Genomic DNA, 27,095 nt, shown 5'->3' on the forward strand with positions numbered 1-27,095 from the left:
AGCCAGGATGGTCTCGATCTCCTGACCTTGTGATCCGCCCGCCTCGGCCTCCCAAAGTGCTGGGATTACAGGCTTGAGCCACCGCGCCCCGGCCAAATTAAATAATTTTTATGACAACATACAGCTCTAAAATTCTACAAATATATGAGTAAGAAAAACAAAACACTAGGCCAGGTGCAGTAGCTCCTGCCTGTAATCCCAGCACTTTGGGAGGCTGAGGTGGGAGGATTACTTGAGTTCAAGACCAGCCTGGGCAACAAACTGAGACCCCATCTTCACAAAAAATAAAATAATTAGCCAGATGTGGAAACGCACTCCTGTAGTCTCAGCTACTTGGGAGGATCACTTAAGCCCAAGAGTTTGAAAATGGATAAATTAACTGATTTTGTTCCTGTTCCTCATTTTGCTTCCTACTTCCAAGGTTGAAACAATGACATTTATATGAAATTAAGCACCTATATAATTAATTATTCTTCAAGTGAAAATAGTCACCTTTGCACCTTTGGAGTCCATGATACCTTAATTAGATTATAGTTTGATTCTTTTCCTTTTTTTAGGGACAGGGTCTTGCTGTCACCCAGGCTTCAGTGCAGTGGTGTGATCATAGCTCACTGCGGCCTCAAACTCTTGGGCTCAAACAGGTAGAAAATAGTTATCATTGGGAGACAAAAGTAGAAGGCTATGTACATTATCTTATTTCAACCTCTATCATATCACATAATCTGGTCATGTGTTAAAATGATCCTTTTAGAACAAGAGAATGAGTGAAAGAAAAAATACGAAGGTGCTTTTAATGTAGGGTGCCATTTTCCATTTAAAAAGTACCCTTTTTGTGAATTGTGTTTATTGATTTCATTATTTCTTAATACTTTAATAAAATGATTCATATGAACATTCAAGACCATGACTTGGCATTTCACGTTTTCTTTTTTTCAAAATATTTTTTTTGTAGAGATGGCGTCTTGATATGTTGATCAGACTAATCTGGAACTCCTAGCCTCAAGCAATCCTCCCACCTCGGCCTCCCAAAGTGTTAAGATTATAAGTGTGAGCTACCATGCCTGGCCTACGTTTTCTAGTCTTAACTTTCTGCTAGAAAATTCTTAAGTTGTCATCCCTTTATTTTATGATTATGTATTTAGAAGAGATAGGAAATCCCTTCTTAAAGAGTAAGTGGTCAAAGTAAAACAGAAAATGCTCCTCTAAAATACATGGAGAGAGGAATATCATCAAACCACTAGAGTACTGAAATAATCAATCCTAAGGAGAAAAAGATGGAGGTATACCTGTTTTGGTAAGCAAAACAAACCACATTTTAAAAAATATCTAAAATAAAAATCCATTGAACATGAAAGAGAACCTATGGTCTCAACTCAACAGGCATTTAAGCCTGTGGTATTAATGAAGATTTAAATTTTTAAAATGATGGGAAAAAAGCTGGACAATGATCAGAGACAGTTATTACTCTAAAAATAAATCTAATGTGCATTTAGAAACAATTAGTAAAATTATTACTCTAGTTGAAAACTTAAGAATTACAATGAAACTTGTGCATTGTTTAAATCTGCATACTTCATTATAGTTAACTAGAGCATTAAACTGACTTTTCTCATTGTTCTCTTCAGCTACTCAAATTTACTGTAAAATAAAAATGATGAATAAAAGAGCTTGAACTAAGATCTAGGTAGGCAACTAAATGTACCCTAAATTTGAAAATAATTGGTAGGTAATACTTATCTTTTTCAGCCCTGACCTTTCAAACAACAAACAAAATAATAACACACCTGTGAATCCCTGAAGTACATCTCATATTGTTGTATCATCTGTCTGCTAATCAGGCTCCCATGATAAACCACAACGTTAATGTCAGTCCACGTACGAAACTCTCTCTCCCAGTTTGCAATAGTAGAAAGTGGAGCAATAATCAGGAAAGGTCCTCTTATACCAGTCAGAAGGATTTCGTAGAGGAATGTAATTGATTGAATAGTTTTGCCAAGACCCATTTCATCTGCTAAAATGCAGTTTCGTCTGAAATAAACAAATATATTATCCATGCATACACTGGGTTTTTTTCTATACTTTAAAGATAAATATACAAAGATAATCAAAGATCAAATAAAATAGTTGCATTTATAAAAATGTACAAGTTGCTTAAGTGCACAGTAGGCTTAAGATTACAATTTTATTAAAATCCTGCAAAGGGACACCTAAAGATTTCTGTAGCTCCAAAATAAGGATACCACCCATTAGATGTTTGATTTTTTAAAAAAGAAAAGGGAAGGGCAAGGCCAACTCAATATATTATTTGTTCAGGAATCATTTAATAAATACCTTCTATATCTAAGGACAGTATGAGAAGACAAAACAAATAGTACATGTTATCTGCCTTTCAGGGGTGTGTATCTATTACAGAAGCTGACATGCAAATAAATAAATAGTCATGCAATGTGCTATCACTGAAGCACAGATAAAGCACTGGTTTTCAATTGTGGCTGCACATCAGAAGAGCTTACAAAGCTTGAAAAAAAAAAAACAGATACTCAGGCCCCCCCATACATTCTGATTCAATGTGTATGAAATAAGATAAAATAAGTTATAATTTCAAAAATAAGCTTCATAGATGATTATGATATGTTGGTCAATTAAGAATCATCAGTATGGTTTATTATGGAGGCTCGAAAGATTAAGCCTCAACTCTGGCTAGAAGAGATGAAAGAAGACCTCCTTCAGAAAGGAGGTCAGTAATGAGTAGGATTTTTGCCAGAGAGTATAGTGAATGCGCAGAAGTGTGAAGAACATGATGAACTGAGGGACCAAAAGTTGTTTTCTATGGTTTGGAGGGGAAGGTAAAAGGAGCAGAGATTATTGAGGAAGCAGGGTCATACACAGAAGACATTTGCCATTTTATTATGCAATGGAAATTACTGGCATGCTTCAAACAAATCCAGTGAGATTAGGTTTGTATTTTAAAGTTTACTCTGGTGCTATTGTCGATATTAGAGGTTGAGGTGACTAGAAGTTGGGACAGTAACTGGGAAAGCACCATTAAGTGCAGGGAAGAAAGTGTGGGCACCTGGTCTAAGAGAGGAGAAGCTAAGGGGAGAGAATTTTCCAGAATTAATTGTGGGTTAGAATGAAATGGACCTAGTTACCAATGTATGGGGTACAGGGTGAAGCCAGATTTCAGTCTGGGTGACTAAAGGAATTGTGTTATCATTAACCAAGATGGAAAAAGCAAAGGAAGAACAATTTTGATGGGGAAGAAACAGGAAATAATATTAATTTTTACTCTAGTGTGTTTAAAGAATCATTGAGATAGACACTCAGGTAGCAAGAGCCAAATAAAAACATGGGCCCAGAGTTCAAGACCTTAGAGATAAAAGTATGGGACCATTAGAATATTACTGTTACGTGAAGGCACGGGGAGTATAGAATATGGCTTAGAGAGAACAAACATGTAATATGAAAAGAGAGTTAAGACAGAACCAAGGGCAGGCAAACACAGTATCTACAGGGCAGGCAGAGGAAGAAGAACCAGCAGACTATTGAAAGGAATAGTCACAGGTACTGCAGAGCTAGGAGAGAGTCACACTGTGGAAGCTGTTGGGGTTCAGAGTGGGGGGAACATTTAAAGAAGGAAGGAGTACCAACTACTAACCAATGCAGTAGAGAGCAAATTAGGGCTGAAAAATATTCCATGGATTTGGAAAGTTAAAAGTTTCAGAGAATGCAGGGGAGTCGGGGTGGGGTCAGTGGTGGTGGTGCTGAGGGGAATGCTCGTACCTGGGCATGGGGAGAGATGACGTCGCGAGAATTAAGATGTGTACATATGAGCATGCGAGTAGACAGCTGAGATTGAGAGGACAACTGGATGAGAGCGGGAAAGCTCGAGTTGGATGGAGAGAGAGAACGAGAGAGAGAGAGAGAGAGAGAAAGACAGAGCGAGAAGCAGAGCCAATAGAAGGTTTATTTTAAACCCAAATTTATTCATAGACTGAAGGGATGGCAACAGTCTTCAGGGATGGCCTGGAGATATAAAAGAGAACGATAAGTGATTGAAGTAAGGCTCTAAGGTTCTAAGAAGACTAGATGAGATGGCATGTCTGATACATGAGTACAGTGGTAAGAATAACTATGGATGAAGATATTATATTAACACATCTGTAGGCTTGGATATGAAGGCAAGCAAGAACTTGGATGAATTTACCTACCGTCCCTGGGTTTCTCTATGAAGCAGTCATATACAGAGTGTGAAGGGGGCAGAACTGTAACAAAGGGCTTCAAGAAAGTGGTGAAAGGTTAAAACAGGCAATGTGGGAGATGGAAAAGGGTACTGATGAGGGAAGACAAGTTAAAAAAATGTTTTGTCAACTACTTTTCCTACATGGTTCTCGTGGGAAAAATGATGATTAACATTTGGAAAATATAAATCAGGGAAAAGAACACTGTGGGGATAACAGGCCTCTTTCCATCAACTGAGTCCATGACTCACCATCACTTAAGCATAACAACTCAGAAGACTCACGTGAAAAGTAAAATGATTAAAATTATTCTAAATAAAGGCATCATCACATTTTGCTATTCTTACTAATAGTAGGGCCTTTATTTGCTCTTTTGCATATGTAACTACTACGCTTTCTCAATTGCAGTACCATTTTTTACTTATTTTGCAATTATCTTTTCACCTCAAAAAAGAATGTAAGACATTCTGTAAGGCATTTTGAAAACCTTGGAAAACAAATAATAAAAATGGGGTAATTAATTACTAGGTTCTCATATTTTATATTCCATTCCTTATCTATTGCTGACAACCTACTTCTTTGACGATTTACATTAAATGATAGAGCTTTAATTCCTGTAAGTATACCTTGCTCGTAACCCACTAATTCGAACTGATTGTTGGCAGAAAGTAGTATGTATGGGTCGATAAGTTGAAAAGCATTATATAACACAGAAGATGTCTTAGGACTCTTAGAAAGGTATTTCAAATTTAAGTATTAATCAACATACCAACTTTCTTCTATTCTGATTGGTATACATTTAAAGAAAACAATTGTAGTTGAATCCTAAATTGTAATTTACATATTTTCCTGAGGTAACCTCACTTTAAATAATGAAGACTTCATAACAATAACAATATAGCAACATCCGTATCTACTTTACTTGACACATTTTGGCACACATTAAAAAAAATAAATTTTTTTTGTTAAGATATACTACATACCTATTGTACCAATTGAACAAGAGCCAGTTGAGTCCTTCTAGTTGATATTCCCTGAGTTGATTGCCATTTTTATAGTCCCTGGATTGATCTATTTTCTTCCAAATATTAGAAGGAGGACGGTCCTTTGTGGAAAAACAAAGAATGAATACTGTTTAAATCTTCCATGTATCATACTGATGGCAAAAGCATTGGTTTAAAATAACCCTAAGAGGTATAACAGTGTAGTGCTATGATTAACTTCTACCTAGCATTTAAAGGTCAGATTAATTCTATACAACTCTTCCAGAAAATTGAAGAGGAAGATATACTTCCTGACTCATTCTATGAAGCCCTGATACCAAAATCAGACAAAATCACAAGAAAACTACAGACCAATATCCCTCATGAACAAAGATGCAAATATTAACGCAATTTTACCAAACCGAACTTAACAATATATAAAAAGGGCAATAAGATCATGACCAAGTAGTTTTTTTGTTTTTTTTAAACCAGGAATGGAACGTAGGTTTAAAGCAGAAAATTAATCAGTGTTGATCAACAGATTAAAAAATAAAAATCAGCCAATTGTGGTGGCTCATGCCTGAAAGCTCAGCACTTCTGGAGGCCAAATGAGGAGGATCACTTGAGATTAGGAGTTCAAGACCAGCCTGGGCAAGACAGGCAGACATAATCTCTATTTAAAAAAACATAAAACATAAAAACCAAAAATAATATGATACTCTCAGTAGATGCAGAAAAAGTATTTGAGAAATTCAACATCCACTCCTAATTAAAACTCATCAAATTTTGAATAGAAGGGAACTTCCTTAACCTGTTATGGTATAGCTATGAAAAAGCCAAAACTAACATTACACTTAAAGGTGAAAGACTGACTGCTTTCCCCCTAAGATCAGGAATAAGGCAAGGATGTCCTCTGTGACAACTTCTATTCAACACTGTACTGCAGGCACTAACAAGTGTAATCAAACAAGAAAAAGATAAAAGTCATCAAGATTGAAAAGGAATAACAAACTGTCTTTATTTATATTATAGAAGACATGATTTGTCTATGTAGAAAATCCTGTGGAATCTACCAAGAAAGCTAAACTAAGTAGTAATTTTAGCAAGGTTGCATAATACAAGATCAATGTGCAAAAGTCAATTGCAGTCTACATTATGGCAACAATCATGAATATATTTTTAAAAAACAATAACAATTTTATAATAGCATCCAAAATAACTTTTGATATTCATGGTACAAAACATTTCTTTCAAAAGAAATCTAGAAGCCCAGAAGTGAAACATTATATGTAAAAGAATTTTATTCACTTATATATACAGATACATAAGACACAAATTTTCTGAAGATTCCTGAATGGGAATTCAAATAACATTATCCTGGCCCCAAATTAGTAGGGTCTCAGTAGGAGAAATAAGTTTCTGAGAAACAAGCAAAAGGTCTCTTATTGTCTTCTGCTTTAAAATTATACTGTTACTAATCAACAAAATTACACTTCTAAGAATTATCAGGAGTGATATTGTGAAATATATATTTGGTTTTCACTCCCATTTCCTGGCATACAACTCCTGATATCCTTGGGTTCTCCAAAGTGCTGCTTGTTTGTGTGCCAATATTGCTGACTGATAGATTCAGGTGAGGCTGGTCACCAGAAGGACAAAGGCATGATTAGAGGGGAGAATGAAAGGAGAGGAATGGGAAGAAAAGGAGAGAAGGAGGGGAGGAAGGAAGGAAGGGAAGAAGATCAAGTTGATCACCAATGGCCATTGGATGACTGAATCAATCATGCCTATATAATGAAGCCTCCATAAAAACCCAAGAGGACAGGGTTTAGCGAACTTCCAGGGAGCTGAACACTTCCAGGGAGCTGAACATGTGGAGACTGACAGAAAGGTGAATAAGAACTCATTCACATGCCAGGAGAGTGGCAAACCCCAACTGTACAGGGACAGAAGCTCCTGCACTCAGACCTCGCCCTATGTCTCTCTTCCTCCGGCTGTTTGTTTGTATCCTTTAAAATATCCTTAGGAATAAACCAAAACTTGAATGTCTTCCTGAGTGCTGTGAGCTGCTCTAGCAAATTAATCAAACCCAAAGTGGTGGGTAATGGGAACCCTAACTTGAAGCCAGTCAGTGAGAAGTTCTGAAGGCCCCTGGACTTGTGACTGGTGGAAAGGAGGAGGCAGTCTTGTGGGACTGAACCCTCAAGATGTGGGATCTGATGCTACATCTGGGTAGATGGTGAATTAGAGCTAGGTAGAACTGAATTAGAGGACAGCCAGCTGGCGTCCACTGCAGAACTGACTGCTTGCTGGTCAGAAGAATTCCCCACATATTTTGGGGTCACAGAAGTCTTTTGTGTTGATTGTTGTGTTACCCTGAGAGCACAGGAAAAACAGTTCAGGAGAGTTTTTCTTAAAACATCAGGTAAGTGTATGGTAATTGTAAATGGAAAACCAAACAGGGCTATCAGTATACAGAGAACAGGACTGGTTATTGAAGCTCTGCTGCTACTTAATACAGGTAAGTGTTTGCTAAAGAAAACATTTTTTAAGTGGTAGCCAATGAGCATTAAAATAATTAACATATATTTTAATTGCTGCTTAAAATAATTTCTGCATTAGATCATATTCTGCGCAGCTTCTTTTCAGCAATCCAATCACCATTAATGATTCATTAGTTTGGGTCAGGGAAAAATTTCATTTACAGAATCCCAAAATACTTTACATGACTTACATGCTATTTTGTTTAACAGCAATATACTGGCAAAAAGAAAAGAAAAGAAAACAAAACAAAATCTCCTATTTAACCATGACAGACTAGCCTTGTTGTCATCAATTTTACATTAATTAAGGGGATTAATTCTATTGGCTGAGCCCCCTTTACCAAGGTCTATAACATATATCTAAGGCATCTCTAATTTTTGAAAAGCTCCAGAAGAGATTCTGATATGCACCTGTGACTGAGAATCACTGATCTAAAGACATAGCTTATTCAATGAGGCTTAATGTTACCACCAAGGCATAGTCCCCACCCCAAAAGAAAATCTTTCTTTTACAACATTCCTTGACCCACTCCTCTCTGAATTAGGTGATGCTTCTGTTTTCTGGTTCAAGGAACAGCATTTAGAAGGTAAAAGGAATGGGGGTAAACTTATATGCTTTTGTTAACAGCCTATGGGCATTACTGGAAAATAAAGTAAGAAGACCAGAAAATAATATTAGGAAGATCAGAAAATAGTTATTATAAAACAATATGATCTCTTCTATGGAATATTTAATTCATTTCCTTCTCTTACGTCACATCTCCATGTTTATCAGGGCAGCTTTCCTCACTTTTGTGCTAATCAAAAAGGAATCTGCTCCTGTCTTTTCACATATAAACTCCCCCTTTAGCTTTGGCTCCCAAAACTAGACTCACATAGTAACAAGCCTGTTTAAAAGAAATGAAAGTAGGCCGGGCGCGGTGGCTCAAGCCTGTAATCCCAGCACTTTGGGAGGCCGAGACGGGCAGATCACGAGGTCAGGAGATCGAGACCATCCTGGCTAACACGGTGAAACCCCGTCTCTACTAAAAAAATACAAAAAACTAGCCGGGCGAGATGGCGGGCGCCTGTAGTCCCAGCTACTCGGGAGGCTGAGGCAGGAGAATGGAGTAAACCCGGGAGGCGGAGCTTGCAGTGAGCCGAGATCCGCCACTGCACTCCAGCCTGGGCGACAGAGCGAGACTCCGTCTTCTGCCTCCAAAAAAAAAAAAAAAAAAAAGAAGAAATGAAAGTAAATTACATAATTTATTAGCTACATTAATTTACATAAACAGTGCTAAGATTTCCATGGCTGTAGATTCTTACCAAACATCTTGTGTCAGGCCTTGAAGCTTGCAGTTGTTCAAACTCTTCTATTTTGGCAAGATCTACATCTTCTTTCAGTTCCCAAGTACTATCTTCATATGGCAATGAGCACCATTTTACTAAGTAGTAAATAACAGGCTGTAAAAAAATTTTTTCATTTTACCATTTTGAAAAAGACACTAGTAAGAAATAGTTTAAACAGAGAATAAAGTACTAGGTCTTAATACGTGGAAAGTTTCAGATTTTCTTACTTAAAAAATATTTTACAAAATATTTACCTCACCAGTATCCTTATCTTCACAAAAAGAGACTTCTAACACTCTGTCTACTTCAACATAGTCTGGATTAAATGGTTCTTCTTCCATCTAAAATTAAAAGGTAACTTAATTGACATCGGACAAAGAAGTGGAATGATAAAAGGACAAATTTACCAGCACTTCACTACAGACCTTGTAAGTTTGATTTCAATTAAATGTCCAATAAATGGAATTCTTCCATTTTCATTTCCAAATGATAGCTAGGATATCATGAATAATGTTATAAATAATAAAACCAATCAAATAGTATTAAAAAAATAAGGTACTCTAGAAGATACGTGCTTTAAAAAATTCCTGAAAGCAGCCTCTATACCTTTCCTTTACTCTTTTCCTTAGGTTGCAAGAGTTGAAGATGCATCCCACTGTATGCTCATTTCTCAGTTGTCTCACACAGGCTTTATCTTTACCTGATGGTTCTTGTGCTCAAGACCCACTTATTGAGCTGACTGTAAACTTGACTGAGGTATCTCAAACTCATTTGCACTCAGTTACTTTTCAACCCATACCTCCTCCTGCATTATCTAACTGGTTAATGGTAACAGAGCTTCCTCTACATAGCCCACGCTCAGTGACACAAGTCAGAAATGAAGAAGTCATTTTAGATTCCTTCTTTTTCTTTACCCTCTACATCTAGTAAGTAACCAATTTGTACAGATTCTACTTTTAACTCTGAGATTGGTTCCTCCTTCCTCATCCTCACTTCATACTTGAACCTTTACAAATAACCCCAACTACTGTCTCACCTCCCTTTAATCTGTTTTTCACAATGTCCCCAGAGTAATCTTTCTCAAATATAAATCTTATATATCGTTCCTTTACTTAAAATTCTTCACTGACTCTCCCCTAATTAGTCTTAATGAAAATTTAATGATTATTAATTAATTCTAAAATCTTCAGCTTATTAGGAATTTCTAGATCACAGTGAATAAATGAGATATTCAAGGTGATGGGAGGACCTCCCAGCATTCACAAACTGACAGGTCATTAGAATAATTTTTTTTTTTTTTTTTTTTTTTTTAATAGAGAGGGGGGTCTCATATGTTGGCCAGGCTGGTCTCAAACTCTTGGCCTCAAGTGATCCTCCCACCTTGACCTCCCAAAGTGTTGGGATTTCTGGCATGAGCCACCATACCCAGCCCACATTTTTGATGTGAAATTAATTACAAATGGAATAATAGTAATTATGTAGTGAAGACATCTGGCAGATACCACCTTAATCTAGTGATTAACCACCAGTACTGGGGTAGAGAGGTATCACGTACCATCTTATATCATTCACTAGAAGAACAGAGCATCAATTCTACGGTGTTCTTTTAAAAAATGCCTAACCTGGATCATGAGGAAACTCATACAACCCCAAATTGAGGGGCATTCTACAAAATTAATGAGCTGTACTCTTTAAAAATGTCCAAGAAATGAAAAACAAAGAGAGACTGACTAAAAGAGATATTACAACTAAATGTAACTTGTGCTGCTGGATTAGACTCTGGACCAGATAAAAATACACACGCACATACACACACACACACACACACACACACACACACACTTTTGTTATAAAACACTAGTGGAACAATTAGTGAAATATGTATAAGGTCTGTGGATGAGATAATAGTACTACATCGATGTTAGTTCTACTATTTTTATGAAAGAGAATATAGTTGTTTTTAGGAAATATATACTAAAGTGTCTGCAATGTTAAAATGGTTTAGAAAAAGACGTGTGTATGACAGAGAGAGAGACAGAGAGACAGAGAGAATGAATACAAATGATAAAGCAAACATGGTAAAATGTTATCATTTTGGAAATCTAGTTAAAATAAATGTGGGAATTCATTGTACTATTTTCGTGACTATTTTGTTTAGAAGAAAACGTTTTTAAAATTCTCAAATTAAGAACTTAAAGCTGCTCTAAAAGAAGTCTATTAGAAAATCTGGACCAGGAAAGAACATCAGACCATTTAGTCAGGCCTATACAGGTAAATTTTTCCAGTGAGGTTCTGTTCACATACATGAAGCTGGTATAGAAAATATGCAATATATTTCATGTACTGAAAAATCTTATTTTCCATTTACTTGCTAGATTATCACTTCCTCCACTTGAATAACTTTGCTGATATATTCTTGGTAATATTACCATATTCACATTCAACTCTAAGTATTGAAATATATGCTAGTTAAAAAATACAAGCATGATCTACCATTCCGAATTATCAGTGTTCTTGTTTCAAACAGTTTCCAACCTAATTTTGAGAATAGAAAAATACTGTATGTAGGTAGCATTTGTATTCAAATATCAACACTGGAAGTCTAAGAATTAAAATAATGTGTAATTTTTGATAAATAATGCTACCTGTGTTCAGAGACCAACACATAGTAGTCTTATTTATTTTTTTCTTACATCTGCAAAAAAGTGTGCTCTTTGTGCTTGTCTCAATTTGAATCGTTTGATTTTCTGCTGGATCCTTTTATCTTTCAAAAGCTGCTCTTCTGTGGCCCACTCACAGTGAAGATAGGAGCTAAAATTTTTATAAAAATAATATATTAGAATGATACAGATAACCATTTTAAGATGTATTTTAAATAACATCCAATGTAAACTATTATAATTCTTCAACTTTACAAATAGGTAGTTCATCATTTAACTTTAAAAGAATTCATATCATTTCTAAAATAAAGTAATTGTGATCACTATATGCTAAGGAGGTCATAGTCTAAAGGTATACAATTTGCCATATAGCAACAGAACAGTAAAATGATCAAAAGTCTAATCGCAAGATGTGATTTATCTATTATTTTCTTCCCTATAACAGTTTTGTTGTGATCAGAAAGCTAACTTGTTTTGAAACTAATGTGATTTAAAACGCTTTCATGGAGGTACAAAGAAAAGTTGGAAAATACATAAAAGAAGAGTAAGTGATTTTCCCCAGTTAGCAACTCTTATGAGTTAACTGACCCTACATCCAAAATTAAAATTTAAAACTTTAAGGTCAAATCATCTCATTGTGTACATCTGACATAAAAACCTAAAGATCAGGAAAAAAAAAATTTGTTTTTAAAGAGATGGGAGTCTCACTATGTTGCCCAGGCTGGCTTCAGACTCCTAGGCTTAAGAGATCCTCCTGTATCAACCTCCAGAATAGCTGGGACTATAGGTAGATTAGAAATGTCTTTTATAAAAACAATAAAAGCTGAAAAGTTCAACAATACAATGAATGCTGTCCATAAATTATAAAAGCATATTTTATAAAGATTCTTGCATTTTGATGTTAATAATTAACATTTTCTGGAAAATAAACAAAATTTTCTTTTTTTTTTTTCTGAGATGGAGTCTCGCTCTGTCGCCAGGCTGGAGTACAGTGGCGCGATCTCGGCTCACAGCAATCTCCGCTTCCTGGGTTCAAGTGATTCTCCTGCCTCAGCCTCTTGAGTAGCTGGGACTACAGGTACGCGCCACCATGTCCAGGTAATGTTTTGTATTTTTAGTAGAGATGAGGTTTCATCATGTTGGCCAGGATGGTCTCAATCTCTTCACCTTGTGATCCGCCCACCTTGGCCTCCCAAAGTGCTGGGATTACAGGTGTGAGCCACCCCACCTAGCCAAATCATTCAATTTTAACATGAAAGGTTTTCAAATGAGCCCTTTTCACTTTTTAATGATTCTTGATTTATACAAGCATAAATGATAAAATTACCATAAAAAATGTGGATAAAATGAAAATCATAATTTTAATTTATTAAATAAAGTAATTTATATGTAAATCAACATCTTTCTTTTATTTTTCTAACTCAAAATACTTACTAATTCTTGTATTTTACAAAAAATTCTTCTGTATCAATCATCACTCCAGGTGATATCTAAGAAAAGAAAATCAGTAATGGTGACTCTTTTAAACAGGCCACAGAATATGAAGTGTAAAATGTAATGTACCAGTACTTACTTCCTTTTTTACAATTCTAGAAGATAGAATTTTGTCTACAATTGCAGCATCTTCTTCACTCGGATTCTCCTATGGGAGGGAGGAAAGAAATAATGACAACACATTTTGAAAGATCTTTTAGTTGCCACTTTGTATGTTGATGAACATACTATAATTCAACAAATATTTATACAGCATATGTGCCAGACACTATGTTACATGTTAGAAATACAAAAATGAAAAAAATATAGTTATTGTCCTTTTCATCACCTGCATTATCTCTATAGCAAACATATTGTGCTTTTTAATGTGCTAGTCATTATTCTAAGCATTTTACATATATTAATTGAATCTTTTATCTTCATTATTATCATTTCCATTTTACAGATTAGGAAATTTAGGCATAGTTAAATAAGTACTTTACCAAGGTACTCAGCTAGTGACTGAGCGGTTGGCTCATAATACATATAAGAGGGACTTAAAAAATTATAGACGAGGGAAGTACATATGGCATTCAGGCAAATGTGTTCATAAAACAGAGGAGTGAGTGCTTATGGAGAAGTAGCAGGAGACAACGCCAGAAAATCCAGACGAAGGGGTTTATACACTGCTAAAAAGGCATCGTTATTTTTGTAAGGTTCAGGAAACTATTAGAGGAGTTTTCAGTAGAAAAACAATGTGATTAGACTTATAATTTAGAAATATTCTGCAGAAAAGATAGAATTTCAAGAACATATATTTAGGAGGTAGAAAGTGTAGTGACAACCTGGATGAAGAGGCAAAGGAAAACGAAGAGAGGATGAATTCCTAGGTTTCTAATTTGAATGACTCAACTAATAATATGGAATCCAGAAGGATTAAGTTGGAGCAATTTTAGAAGGAAAACAATAGAAGTACCTTATAGAATTTATGTTGGTTTAAAACGTTTTGCAGTCATAATTCCAAATATGCTTACCACAAACAATTGTAAAGGCTGTTCACCAGGTAAAGGAGCTGAATTCTTTTTTATTTTCATAGAACCTTTAACCTCTTCTTCAGATTGCTTCCCTTCTACATCTTCTGCGTATTTTTTTCTTTTAATTTGTCGATTTGATCTTCTTTTCTGTAACGAACCACAAGGATCAGATTTATATAATTTATTTTGAAGAGAAGTTTTTAAAAATAATTACCCCTAGAGTTGGCAGTTTTGTATATTAAATTTTCAACATGACACTCAATGCTCATCTTTTCCTGTTTTGTTTTTAATTAGAGGAAGATTATAATTTGCCATTTGCCACAGGCTTACAATCTTCCTACAGTTCTACTTTCTACAATTTCAAACAACAAATATTAGTAATACTTTTATTATGTTAATTTGGAAATCATTAAGAATAAAGAGATCCCTCTTTTTTAAAAAAATTATTTCACAGGTTGGGCAAAATATATTTTATTAGTAATACCTTCATTACTACATTACTTATCTTTAGAAACTGTTAAGAATAAAAAGGTATCTGTTTTATTTAACTATTTCATACCTTGGGCAATACATATTTAAACTATTAATAATTTCACAGTTTTAGTCCAAAACGTAAAAAGTGTATCAGATGAAAACTGGGTATAGAATTGGGGGTATAAATCTAGAAGAATAAATTCAATAGTATTTGCCAAAACACGTGAAACTGTGTTTAAAGCAGAATAACATAAAATATTTAAAAAGAAATGCACAAAGTAAGAAAGCGTTAAATCTACCAAATAATTGTGAATGAAAGAAGAAACGGTTTCACTAACTTTAGTAGCTTTCCTTAAATATAAAAAACATCACTATCATCACACAAAATTAAGCATTTTACAAGGTATTACATGTAGTAAGATAATTTTTAAATAATCTAAGTAGTTTTAAATCTGGAATCATATATACATGGTTTTACTTACCTCCCTAAATATCTAATATTTTTTCAAAAGTTTTATATTTCAAGGAGAACTTAAAAAACAAAAACAAAGTTACATCTCTTTTAGTGTTTCCACAATAAAGATAAAAACTCAGGTTGGTTTCAAAATCCCAAATGACTTAGATTTATGTTTTAAATTTCCCTTGTAATCTCATGGGGTGGAGACGTTTCATGGGGGTAGTGGCATCTCAACCAACTGTTCAATTGCTTAACATTTGGCAAATCTCTCTCTTCTTTTTTCTAGTCCAGTTTCTTCTATATATTTAGTAACTTCATGACACTTCCAAAAAATGGAACCAGCAAAGTAAACTGTAAGTTCTTTTGGTTTCTGCTTGTCTTCTATTTGGCAGGTCTTTAATTTACCTTCATAGCCATGACGAAAATAGCTGAGTCACTGTTACAGTGTGGTGACAAACTATATGCATGCATTCATGCCTCTGCCCCTTTCTCTTGTGAGTAGTAAAATACTGAGAGAAAGAAAGGCACTCATATGGTCAGTCAAATGTACTACATAACACCATACCTCATTAGGATGGGTCAAATGTTTCTTGGCCATGAAGACATTGACATTTCAAACCTCAAAGTAACACAGCCTGGTGACATATAAAAATCCTAATTAAAGGGCTAATAGAAACCCAATTTTCCTTCATCCTATTTTGAAAAGGATATGAATTACTTACTATTCTCTGGGAGGGGTGGGAGGGGTGAATTCTATGGATTACTAACACTAGGCTAAAAGAATATTTAGAATTCTATTATGGGCACCATATAGATCTTAACGTTCAAGAATAGTTTTAATTAATAAACAACTGTGACATATTATCAATGTCTCATTAGGCGTGACTTTTAAGTAATGAAATTTGAGAATAATTCAGCACATTTTTAGAAAATTCTGTTAGATGTTTTCAGCATTAGTTTCCTTTCTGGTCATTTAGACATCTATTAGTACTTAGGGACAACTCACTTAGTTTTTAGTAAATAGCAAGTAAGTGACCTCAAAGACTCTTTCAAGCTCACAAAAGTGCACTCGGATAGAATGAAGGTTACTTATTGTAAACTGTTCCCTCATCCTACAAAGACTTTGTCTAACAGATTAATTTAAAAGTCTATGAATTATGAGATTATAGAAGATTTTACCATAAATTATACTCCACTAGAGGATATAGTTACACATTAATTAGGTAAAGCCAAATAAGGTATCATTCTCACCAATTATCATTACCTGCCATACAACGTCGCTACTAGTTTAAAACATAAAATGAATCTGACGTCTACATTTTGGCATGTGCTTTTTCTGGCTTTCTTTCTCCATGTTTTTTAAAGCACAATTGGAAATCTTGATAAATTGTCCCTTCTAATTTCTTATTTTTAGCTTCTTAAGTCTTAAAGGCTTCAACAGATCAGTCCATAGCACTTCACATAGGAGGTCAGAAGCATGTTTTAAATGACTAATATAGTACTTCATTATTTTAACATTGCATTTGTTTCCTATAATAGTCCTAATAGTATAATCTGTTGCAGGGGCATTTTTCTTTGTAATTTAGGTCTCTAAATATAGTTGGACAACTGTAATATTCTTTATTAAGATTAAAAGTAACAAAATTAAATACCAAATCACATTTTTAGATTTCTAACTGATTCCAAACCTTAATTAGTTTCCAACATGGTTGAAAGCTACATGGATTTTTCCATCATTTATTTAATTACACAATCAAATATATCAATAATATAGATTTATAACTATTAGAAAATATTTTTACCTTCACCATTTTTTGTGTGTGCATTAAAGCAATACACCTGTCAAAACAACCTAATACTACAGTGAAAAACATGGAAGAAATGTTCATGTTGACCTAGCCTACCATTTCATTGTTTGGAAATTACATAACGGAAAAATGGCCAGCATTATTTCAGCAAAAATTAAACTAAATGTAATCATATGGAATAAGTTAAATATAAGTTTGCCTAAGTTAAGGATAACATATGATGAAAAAGCCAGGCCATGTAATATTAGGAGCTTCAGTCACTGCCCTTACCTCAACTCTTGCAGCAGCCCAGGAGCCTTGAGCCACTACTCTCCCATTGGATAAGAAGCTGCATAAGGAAGAAGAAAGGCCATTCAGGGGCTTTCTGGCCCCATAATTCACAACTGCCACCACCCCTACGGCCTACAGTCATACTTTAATTATTAGAGATCAGAGGGTGGCCTGAATTATTATGACCTTCACTATATATAATTTTAACTTCACAGAGTAATTTTGAATATCCACCTATTCAGAAAAAAAAAAAAAAAAAAGAAGGCAAAATGCATAGTATTTCTTCCGTCTACGTTAGGGGATTTTAATATAGTCAGTTATCTTTTCTTCACAGAAACAGACCAAAGGAATTATTTCTAGGAATGATTCGATCCATTTGCTCTGTCGTTTGTATGTGATTTAAAAAATTACTATGTCCATCATGTTCATTCAAAAGAATTCTATAAGCACAGGATAACATCATTAAATACTCCTCCATGCTAAAAGCCATCAAGGACTTTGTATTGTTACTTAACCTCTCTGGGCTTCAGTTTCATTATCTGAAAAATGGGGGTTTGGAGAGGATATGTTAGTTTCCTCCCACATCTAATATTCTATGGTAATATTACCAGGACATATTGTAATAATGCTACCTTACAACTTCTACCATACTACAAAATGTATTTATACTTCTAAACTAAAATGTAAATATCTATAAGGCAATATTATGCTAACTAAATCATTCTAACAGTGTTTCATTTCCAGAAAAAATTATAATACTCACTTGAGAGTCTTGATCTTTTAATGTATGCTGTGGCATCTGTTCTGCATCAGATATTTCATCTGAAGACTCATTCTTTCTTTTTTGTTTCTTACCCAATGTAATAATGAGTTTGCTGTTTCAAGAGGAAAAGGAAAGTAAGAATTCTTTGAATTTTCCTAAATTTGATTAAATTAAGATTGTCATGATAAACTTTCTTCCACTTTGTATCACTTGCATGTCCAACCAAGGATGATAATTATCCTGAAATCCGTGTCGACATTTTCAAAACATAAACTCTATTCTAATGGAACAAACACCATCCAATTATACGTTTGGAAGTATAATTAATGTACTTAAAAGTACAATTAATGCACTTCTAAACACAGAAAGGCAGTCAAGTAGGCTAGGCGCAGTGGCTCATGCGTTGTAATCCCAGCACTTTGGGAGGCCGAGGCAGATGGGAAAAGGTCAGGAGTTCGAGACCAGCCTGGCCAACGTGGTGAAACCTGTCTCTACTAAAAATACAAAAATTAGCCTGGTGTGGTGGCGGGCGTCTGTAATCCCAGCTATCTGGGAGGCTGAGGCAGGAGAATTGCTTGAGCCCGGGAGGCGGAGGTTGCAGTGAGCCAAGATTGCGTCATTGCACTCCAGCCTGGCAACAAGAGCAAAACTCCATCTCAATGAATAAATAAGCAAGCAAGCAAGCAAGCAAGCAAGCAAACAAACAAACAAATAAATAAATTTAGTGGGTAAAAAAAAAAGGCAGTCAAGTCTTATTTGTTTTTTAGGCTTAAGACTATACTTTTCATAGGAAAAATGTGAGGTGATACAACTGTATTTATTATCTTGCAGATTTGGAATGACAGATTTTTTTCTCTTATTAAATTCAAATCCACTTATTATCCTTGAATCCCCCTATTTGTTAAAAGCCTCTACTTCCTTCTACTCTACAGGAGAAAGACAATTACTTAAGGTACTTTAACAATTAGTTGTTCTTTAATTCTTTAATTTATGTTAAGGCTTATCTGTACTGCATGTTCCTAAGCATAAGAAGTATTATTTTTTATATTCCCATAGCATGTGTGTGTCAGTATACCTTTATATATGTATATTTATATATATATTGATATTTACTCATACACACATCAGATGGAGCTATCTAAAATGAAAGTGGTTTTTTTCTGTCTTGATGAGAGGTATAAATACATCACTCTCACATTTACTTATCTGCTTCAACAAATGCAGGGGCATGATTTTAAATCACGGTAATTATTAATCAGCAACGTACTATTTTAAATATCTGTAAAACAAAAATGGAAAATCTCCCAAATACTTTCAGATATGATTTATCAAAAAGATATCAGAATTCTTTCAACAACTATTTATTAATGTGGGAGAATTTGGAGGTTAAGAGCATGCACTTCGAAAACACAGGGTCAAGATTTAAACCCTGACTCCACCATGTACTTATCTGTGAGACATTGGGCAAATTACTTGATCTCTTTTAGCCTTAGTTTCCTTGCCTGGAAAATAGGGATATCATAATAACTACATCCACTGTTGCTGATAATTAAGTGGCATAATGCATACTAGCTTTCAGCACAGTCTTGAAATTGTATAGTAACTTCTCAACTAATGCTAACAACTTCTAAATATTCTATGCCAAACACTTTCCTAGGCTCTAGGATTTGAAAATATAGTGACACAGTTCCTAACCTTAAAGTGTCATAGTTAGACTATGATCACAGCTAAAATGCCAAAGTGGGGGTTAGCACAGGATGCAAGGTGAACACGAAGAAATGCTCACGGTTATTGAAGAGTAAAGGGGGCTAAAGCCCCTTTTCTGTAAACAGAAAAGATAACATTTGATATGATGAAAAGAAGTTTAACAGGTAGTGAAAGTGGTAGAATACAATCCAGGTAGACAGATACCACAGAAGAGGAGAACATGCAATGGTAATAGCATGACAGGAATACACAGAGTACCCCAGAAGGAGGTGGCAGACAGCTGGATAAGCAGAAAGCGTGAAGATCACAGAAGGCCTTGTATGACATACAAAGAGTTCACATTTTAGGGGCATCTTTTAAGCTCTTGAGAGCAAGAATTTAAAAGGAATCTGTCTTGTTCATCACTGGCAACAAATGTTTAATGAACAGGCAGTGAGTTATTTTGAATAAATAAAAAAAAGCATTTGGAAGACATAAGAATTATAAGCAAGGGGGTAATGTGACGACAAGCAAGTGAAATGCAAGGCAGGGAAACCAGTGATAAGGCAAATGACAATTCAGGGGAGAGATAAAGAGTGTAATCTAGGGTTGTGGGAATGTGGATGAAGAGGTAAATAAAGATATAATTTTTTATTGTGGAAGCAGAACCAACAGGACTTGGTTATTGACTGGATGACTAGACTTGAGGCAAGAAAAAGTTATAGAACGCTTTCTCCCTATATTATTCTTGTATTGGTATGATTACCACATTCAACAGAATAATGGTAATTCTTACTTGGTGTCTCACCTGCACTCTTCTGAGTATGTGAAGAAAGTAAATAACAGTAAGAAAAACTGCTTAAGTTGGAAGCAGGAAATCAGAAGAAATATAAAGATATTCTGAAGGAGCATTAAGGAACCAACCATAGTTACACATCATTCCCTCTCACCACTTTCACTGTTTATTTCCTCTCTGTTCTAGTCCCTTTTCCTGCTCTAGTTCCTTTCCTAAAATAAAAATCTCCCTTGAGGCTATATTTACTGTTAGATTCCATATGATCTTTTTCTTCCTCCTTTGTATCCATAGCTCTCAAAAGAGTCATTTCCGTTTCATTCCTCAACCCACTATAATCTCAACTCTTACAACTACTTTTAATATTCATAGCTTCCATTTATTCAGTGTTTACTATGAGTCAGCCTCTGTGCTGACTTTACATGCATTCTCTCACTTGATGTTCATATAACTTTAAAAGTGAAGTACTATTATTTTATAAGAGGAAATTGAGGCTTAGAGAAGTTAAATAACTTACTCAAAGTCACATAAATAGTAAGAATAGAGACAGAAACTAAGTATGCCTCACTCCAAAGCCTAAACTCCTAATGCTTAAGGACTCAAAAGACTTTTAAAATGCAAATCCAACGGAACTTTAAAAAAAAAATCCTAACCTGTAACTAAGTCTTAATGTGTAACTGTTTCCTTTTGGCCCCCTTCCTGGCTCCCTGACATGAGAGTCTTCTAGTTCTCACTAAACTTGCTTTTACTAAATTTTGGCTCTTCTTCCTGCATCTACACCTTGAATGTTAGTTTTCCGTAGGATTTAGTCATTGACAATTATTCTCTGCCAGCCTGTTAAACTTTGGTTTCTCTGTCTTCAGTTCTGTCTTCAGCCGCCTTCCTTCTCTACATACTGTCTGTCCCTGAGAGTTTTCATTTAATCTATTCTTAACTACCAATTAGAAGTTAAAGATCCTCAAATCTCTTATCTCTAGTTCAGATCTTTTCCCCGAGCTTCATGTTCACATAACTAATTGCTTATTAGACATATACATATGGGTATCTCTTAGGTATTACAACTTCAATATGCCTCCAATCCAATCTCTCATTTTCCGTAAACCTATCAGTGCAAGTCTACTAATATTAAAGTGTAATGCAAAGTCAGAAAAGTGCACCCATAAGAGTCCTGCTCAATCAATTTTCTCAAACAGAAAATATCTGTGTAGCCAGCTTCCAGATCAAGAAACAAGACATTAGCTTCCCAGAAGCCCCCTCTCATGCCTCTCCCAGTGAGAACCTCCTCCTAAAGGTATCCATCACTTTGCTTGTGAATATTTGCTACATCCTAAGGCACTGGTGCAGATGATTTTTAAATGGCAAAGTAAGGGACAATACTAAATAAAACTGGGTAGTAAAAACACATATTTGATACTTTCTCCTACTTGCTATCAATCTCCAACTTAAGTGTGTATTTTCAACTAGTTTGTAGATGAGAACAACACACGGAGAGTGTAGCTGCTTAAATAACAATCTCCCACGAAATGGAAATTATGGCCTATTAATACCCTTCATATATTGCTTAAAAAGGTATTTTTTCAATGTTTGGTAAGCTAAATGAATTATGTGAATGCACATTCTGATGCATTATCTTATGTGGCTGCTTAAAGACTCAAATCCCAATGAAGAAAACCTTCAATGAAATGAGAGGCAGAGATATTTAAATATTTTTTTAAATTTACAAATGACTGTAATCCCAGCACTTTGGGAGGCCGAGACGGGCGGATCACGATCCACTGAGTCGGGAGATCAAGACCATCCTGAGCTTAACATGGGTGAAACCCCGTCTCTACTGAAAAAAATACAGAAAAGAACTAGCCGGGCGAGGTGTGCGGGCGCCTGTAGTCCCAGCTACTCGAGCTGAGGCAGGAGAAATGGCGTCAAACCGGTGACGGCCAGGACTTGCTGTGAGCTGACGATCCGGCCATCTTGCCACTCCAGCCTGGGCGAGCTGAGCAAGACTCGCATCTTCAAAAAAAAAAAAAAAAAAAGAATTTACAAGATGACTATGATCTGGTTCGCCGGCTATTCTTGGTACAATAGCGATAAGGGGAGTTCTAAATGTGAAGATTCTCTGAAGGACAAAGGACCAAGCCTTGCGTTAAACATTATTTTTATAGATAAATGATTACCTAACATCTCTAGAAAATACTAATAAATAAATAGCTAAGCCGACCCAAGATAATCTCTAAACACTTGCCCCTTATAAAAATGTTTCCCATCTACACCTTAGATAAGCCTTTTGTTATACTAATTATTTGAAAATTTTACTTAAAAACAAAAAAGCAACTTTCACTTTATTTTCCATATATTCTGTATTATTCTTCCAACATTGTTCTACATGTCTGGAATAGTATCATGAATTCATTAGTCATTTTTAACAACCCATGCAAAAATCGTTTTCAGGTTCTAACTTTGTAAAAGATATTTCAGATATATAGTATTTCCCTACTAAACCTTCTAAGTCCAAAACATTACACATGCCTTTTCTATTTAAAAAGGGTACATATCCATGATAGGAAAAAAGTCAATTCTGAAATCATTTTTGGCTGATATAATTCTGGGTTAATTCAGGTGGCATTTTAAAATTAGATTAAAAAAAACCAGTAATCCTGAGTTAATAAAAAAGAAAGAAAGAAAGAAAGAAAGAAAAGAGTATAAGTATGTACCCCGTAGTTCTAGCTACTTGGTAAACTGAAGTGGGAGAAGACTTGAGCCTAGGAGTTCTAGGCCAAGCTGGTAAACAAAGTAAAACCCTATTTCTAAAATATTATAAATTTTTTTTACAGAAAATGATCTATCTATCTAGAGAGAGAGATTTTAGAAATAGGGTTATTTACAATGAACCTTGAAAACTATAAATCTTACCAATTTATTACAGATTCTAAAATGGCATCTAGGGTAATATATAAAGAGGCATAATTAATTAGGCTGGTATCAGATCAGCAGTGCCTAAACATTTGGGGAAAGCTTAGTGAAAGCTATTTAAAATACAGATTCTAGACAGGCGTGGTGGCTCACGCCTGTAGTCCCAGCACTTCTGGAAGCCGAGGAGAAAGGATCACCTGAGGTCAGGATTTCAAGACCAGCCCGGCCAACATGGTGAAACCCCATCTCTACTAAAAATACAAAAATCAGCTAGGCGTGATAGCACGTGTCTGTGATCCCAGCTACTTGGGAGGCTGAGGCAGGAAAACCGCTTGAACCTGAGAGGCGGAGGTTGCCGTAAGCCAAGATCCGCGCCACTGTACTCCAGCTTGGGCGACAGAGCAAGACTCTTGTCTCAAAAATAAAATAAAATACAGATTCTTTATGAGAAAATGCCCAACAAACTCAAATTGATGTACATTCTACAAAATAACTGGCCAGTATGTTACAAAAATGAAAACATCATAGAAGAAAAAAGTCTGAGGAGTTATCCTAAATTGAAGGAAACTAAGGAGATATGACAACAAAAGTAAATGTAGGATCCTGAATTGGATCCTGGCCAACAAAAAAAGGGAACTCACAAAACTTGCATGAGGTCTGCAGATTAGTTAATAGGATTATTAAAATGTTTATTTCCTGGTATTGATAAGTGTGCTAGGTTCATAAGATGTTAACATTTGAGGAAGGTGAGTGAAGAGCTTAAGGGAACTCTGACTTATTTTTGTACTTCTGACATTACTTCAAAATAAAAGTAAGACAAAAATAACCCAAACAGTTTTGTGGGTCCCAAACCCAGGATTCTGATCTAGAAACGAGGACTCCAATATGACTTTAAAAATATTCCCCAAGAGTTCTGGTGCTCTACTAAGTTTGGGAACCACTGGCTCAGAGAGTAAAAATTAGTATAGAAAACTCTAGGAACAAATATTCAGGATGATACAACTATTTTATATTTATAGAACCCTTAAAATTGTAAAGTGCTTTTGCCTACAGTACCTCAGTTGATTCTGAGAAAAACTCTGAGATAGGCAAGGCAGGTAGGTATTGGTCCCACCATACAGACAGGCAGTGTTCAGTTCCAAAAGATGATCCCCTTATTCCTAGATTATGATTTCCAACATATCCTATTGATTTTGAAATAAAATGACACACATACTTCAACCAGTCAACAGATATTTAATATCAATAAACTTAGTGACTCTCTAAAGAGAAATATGAAACTATATTATCTTTTAGTAAATTTTAAATATTAAAATTTACTGACTTTCATAAAACCAGAAATATCTATTATCTACACAATGACAACAGATAGCCATAAATGCTATCTGAAGGAAATCAGATGTTTCAGTAGTAGAAAAAATAAAATCAGTTAAGCAAAATACCCAATTGCTATAGAGCACTCCATTCTTCCATCATGGATTACAAAGAGTTTACTACATTAATTCTAAAATAAAATTTCATTATAAATACACGCTTCAAATAAACTGATAGTTTGCTAGTTTAAGGAGAAATATCCCCAAAGAAAAGCAACAACATGATACAGAATAAATTAACAATAAAAAGCTTTATGCAAATTTTGTTCTTAAAAACATTAAAAGGATGTTATCAATGTTAGCAAAATGTAGCAACAGATACACTCAGGCAAGGAAAAAACTGAAATATCAAAACATGGGTTGTTTCTGACAGCAAAGGGCAATTTCAAACTAAAGTATGAATTTGAAATGTAAATTCATTTGATAAGTATAGGCAGCAGAAAACCACAATGTTTATATTTAATATGCCTATATTTGATTTTCAGATGTAATTTATGCACTTATTTCAATCCTGCCCAAGTGTTAGTAGTACTTGCTGTGCAACAAGCTGTGTTCTATACTGCATCAATCTGTAATTGCCCCCTGTTGATTCTCTCATTGCAATAATTGGACAAACAATGAATCTTACCCAATTAGACCATTTGTTGTAATTAATACATCCAATTCATCATAAGAGAAGAAAAAAGGCAAAAATACAGTGTCACATTATTTTTTCTTTGCAAGCCCAGTGAAAGGTACTGAGGCTTAAGTCCTCAAATATAAACTCAAAACACATACACACACACACACACACACACACACACTCTTAACTCAGTGAAATGATGCCCATTTAAAGTTCAACTCAAGACCCAAAGCTTAAACTCATCTTAGAAAAACAAGCAAGTTTTAAAAGGGAGTTAAAACTGTAATCCTTAAATATGCTAAAGTTATATTGTGTTATACGCTTTTGGGAACTTGGACTATTACTTCCTGTTTAAAGCTGGACATCCTTTTTCAGAAAGGCTGCATTTACTGAGGTATTTAATGTAAGTAAGAAATAAGGATCCAAGTTGTTAGCTAAGTATTAATCAGCCAATACATTTATCTGCACGGTTGAATTCTTAGAAGATACGCATTGTTGGCTGGGCCCGTGGCTCATGCCTGTAATCCCAGCACTTTGGGAGGCCGATGAGGGTGAATCACGAGGTCAGCAGATTGAGACCATCCTGGCTAACATGGTGAAACCCCGTATCTACTAAAAAAATACAAAAAAATTAGCCGGGCTTGGTGGCGAGCGCCTGTAGTCCCAGCTAGGCGGGAGGCTGAGGCAGGAGAATGGTGTGAATCCCGGGAGGCGGAGCTTGCAGTGAGCAGCGATGCGCCACTGCACTCCAGCCAGGGCGACAGAGCAAGACTCCGTCTCAAAAAAAGAAAAAAGAAAAAGATATATATAGTTTTTTACATATTAACATCTCTGCAATCAGGAATCATTTAATAATCAATGACATGCTATAGTTTTAACTGGCAATATTTGTGTTCTACTGACACATAAAATTAATGGTGTGTCTGTTGTATAATCAGTGACACTTTAGATTCAATAAAATATGGTACATCTATTTGTCAATGATAAACCTTACTAGCATGATTTATATAAAGGTGCCATTCTTAAAAATGAAACTGCAAATCTTATTTGAAATTCATAATAAGTTACATACATATCAACTCTTTCTGAGGATAAAGATGTTTCAGATTTTTACTAAGTGTTGTAATTTACATGCAAGCAGTAAAATCTGCAAAACATTTTATCAGATTGGCTTTAAAAAGACTGTAGAACTTACACGGAGACTACTAATGGTATGCCTAATAATAAAACATTCATAATAAATTTATACCATGCATTTTGACAACTCTTTGGTTTATCATACACCAATAAACAAGACATATATATTTAATTTGAGCACATATTATTTCAAAATTCCTATTAATTTGGAAAGCTTGCAAGCAGGGCCTCATATGTCACTTTATTAACAAGAACTATGAAGTGACAATTTCTAATGATACGTCTTATTTTTCCCTCAGATTTTGTTCATCTTATTTTTCCCTTAGATTTTATTATATAGGTAAGAACGTCTCTGTAAAGACATACATGTGGACATACATGCTACTTTTGTTAAAAATACACACCTATCGGCCGGGCGCGGTTACTCAAGCCTGTAATCCTAGCACTTTGGGAGGCCGAGACGGGCGGATCGCGAGGTCAGGAGATCGAGACCATCCTGGCTAACACGGTGAAACCCCGTCTCTACTAAAAACTACAAAAAA

At 35.1% G+C, this 27,095-nt stretch overlaps 1 protein-coding gene across 1 annotated transcript in view; it reads right to left on the minus strand.

Annotated features, from left to right (window-relative positions):
- The window catches only part of LOC108538775 (chromodomain-helicase-DNA-binding protein 9-like), a 121,889-nt gene that overhangs the window by 88,521 nt on the left and 6,273 nt on the right, over nt 1–27,095 (minus strand). The window contains 9 exon segments of the mRNA XM_017887049.1: nt 1,785–2,028; nt 5,225–5,346; nt 9,073–9,210; nt 9,351–9,437; nt 11,790–11,907; nt 13,191–13,246; nt 13,330–13,398; nt 14,264–14,410; nt 18,036–18,147. Coding sequence (XP_017742538.1) covers nt 1,785–2,028; nt 5,225–5,346; nt 9,073–9,210; nt 9,351–9,437; nt 11,790–11,907; nt 13,191–13,246; nt 13,330–13,398; nt 14,264–14,410; nt 18,036–18,147 — 1,093 coding nt within the window.

The sequence above is a fragment of the Rhinopithecus bieti genome, unplaced genomic scaffold (genome assembly GCF_001698545.2).
Source record: "Rhinopithecus bieti isolate Rb0 unplaced genomic scaffold, ASM169854v2 scaffold_17240, whole genome shotgun sequence".
Classification (NCBI taxonomy): domain Eukaryota; kingdom Metazoa; phylum Chordata; class Mammalia; order Primates; family Cercopithecidae; genus Rhinopithecus; species Rhinopithecus bieti.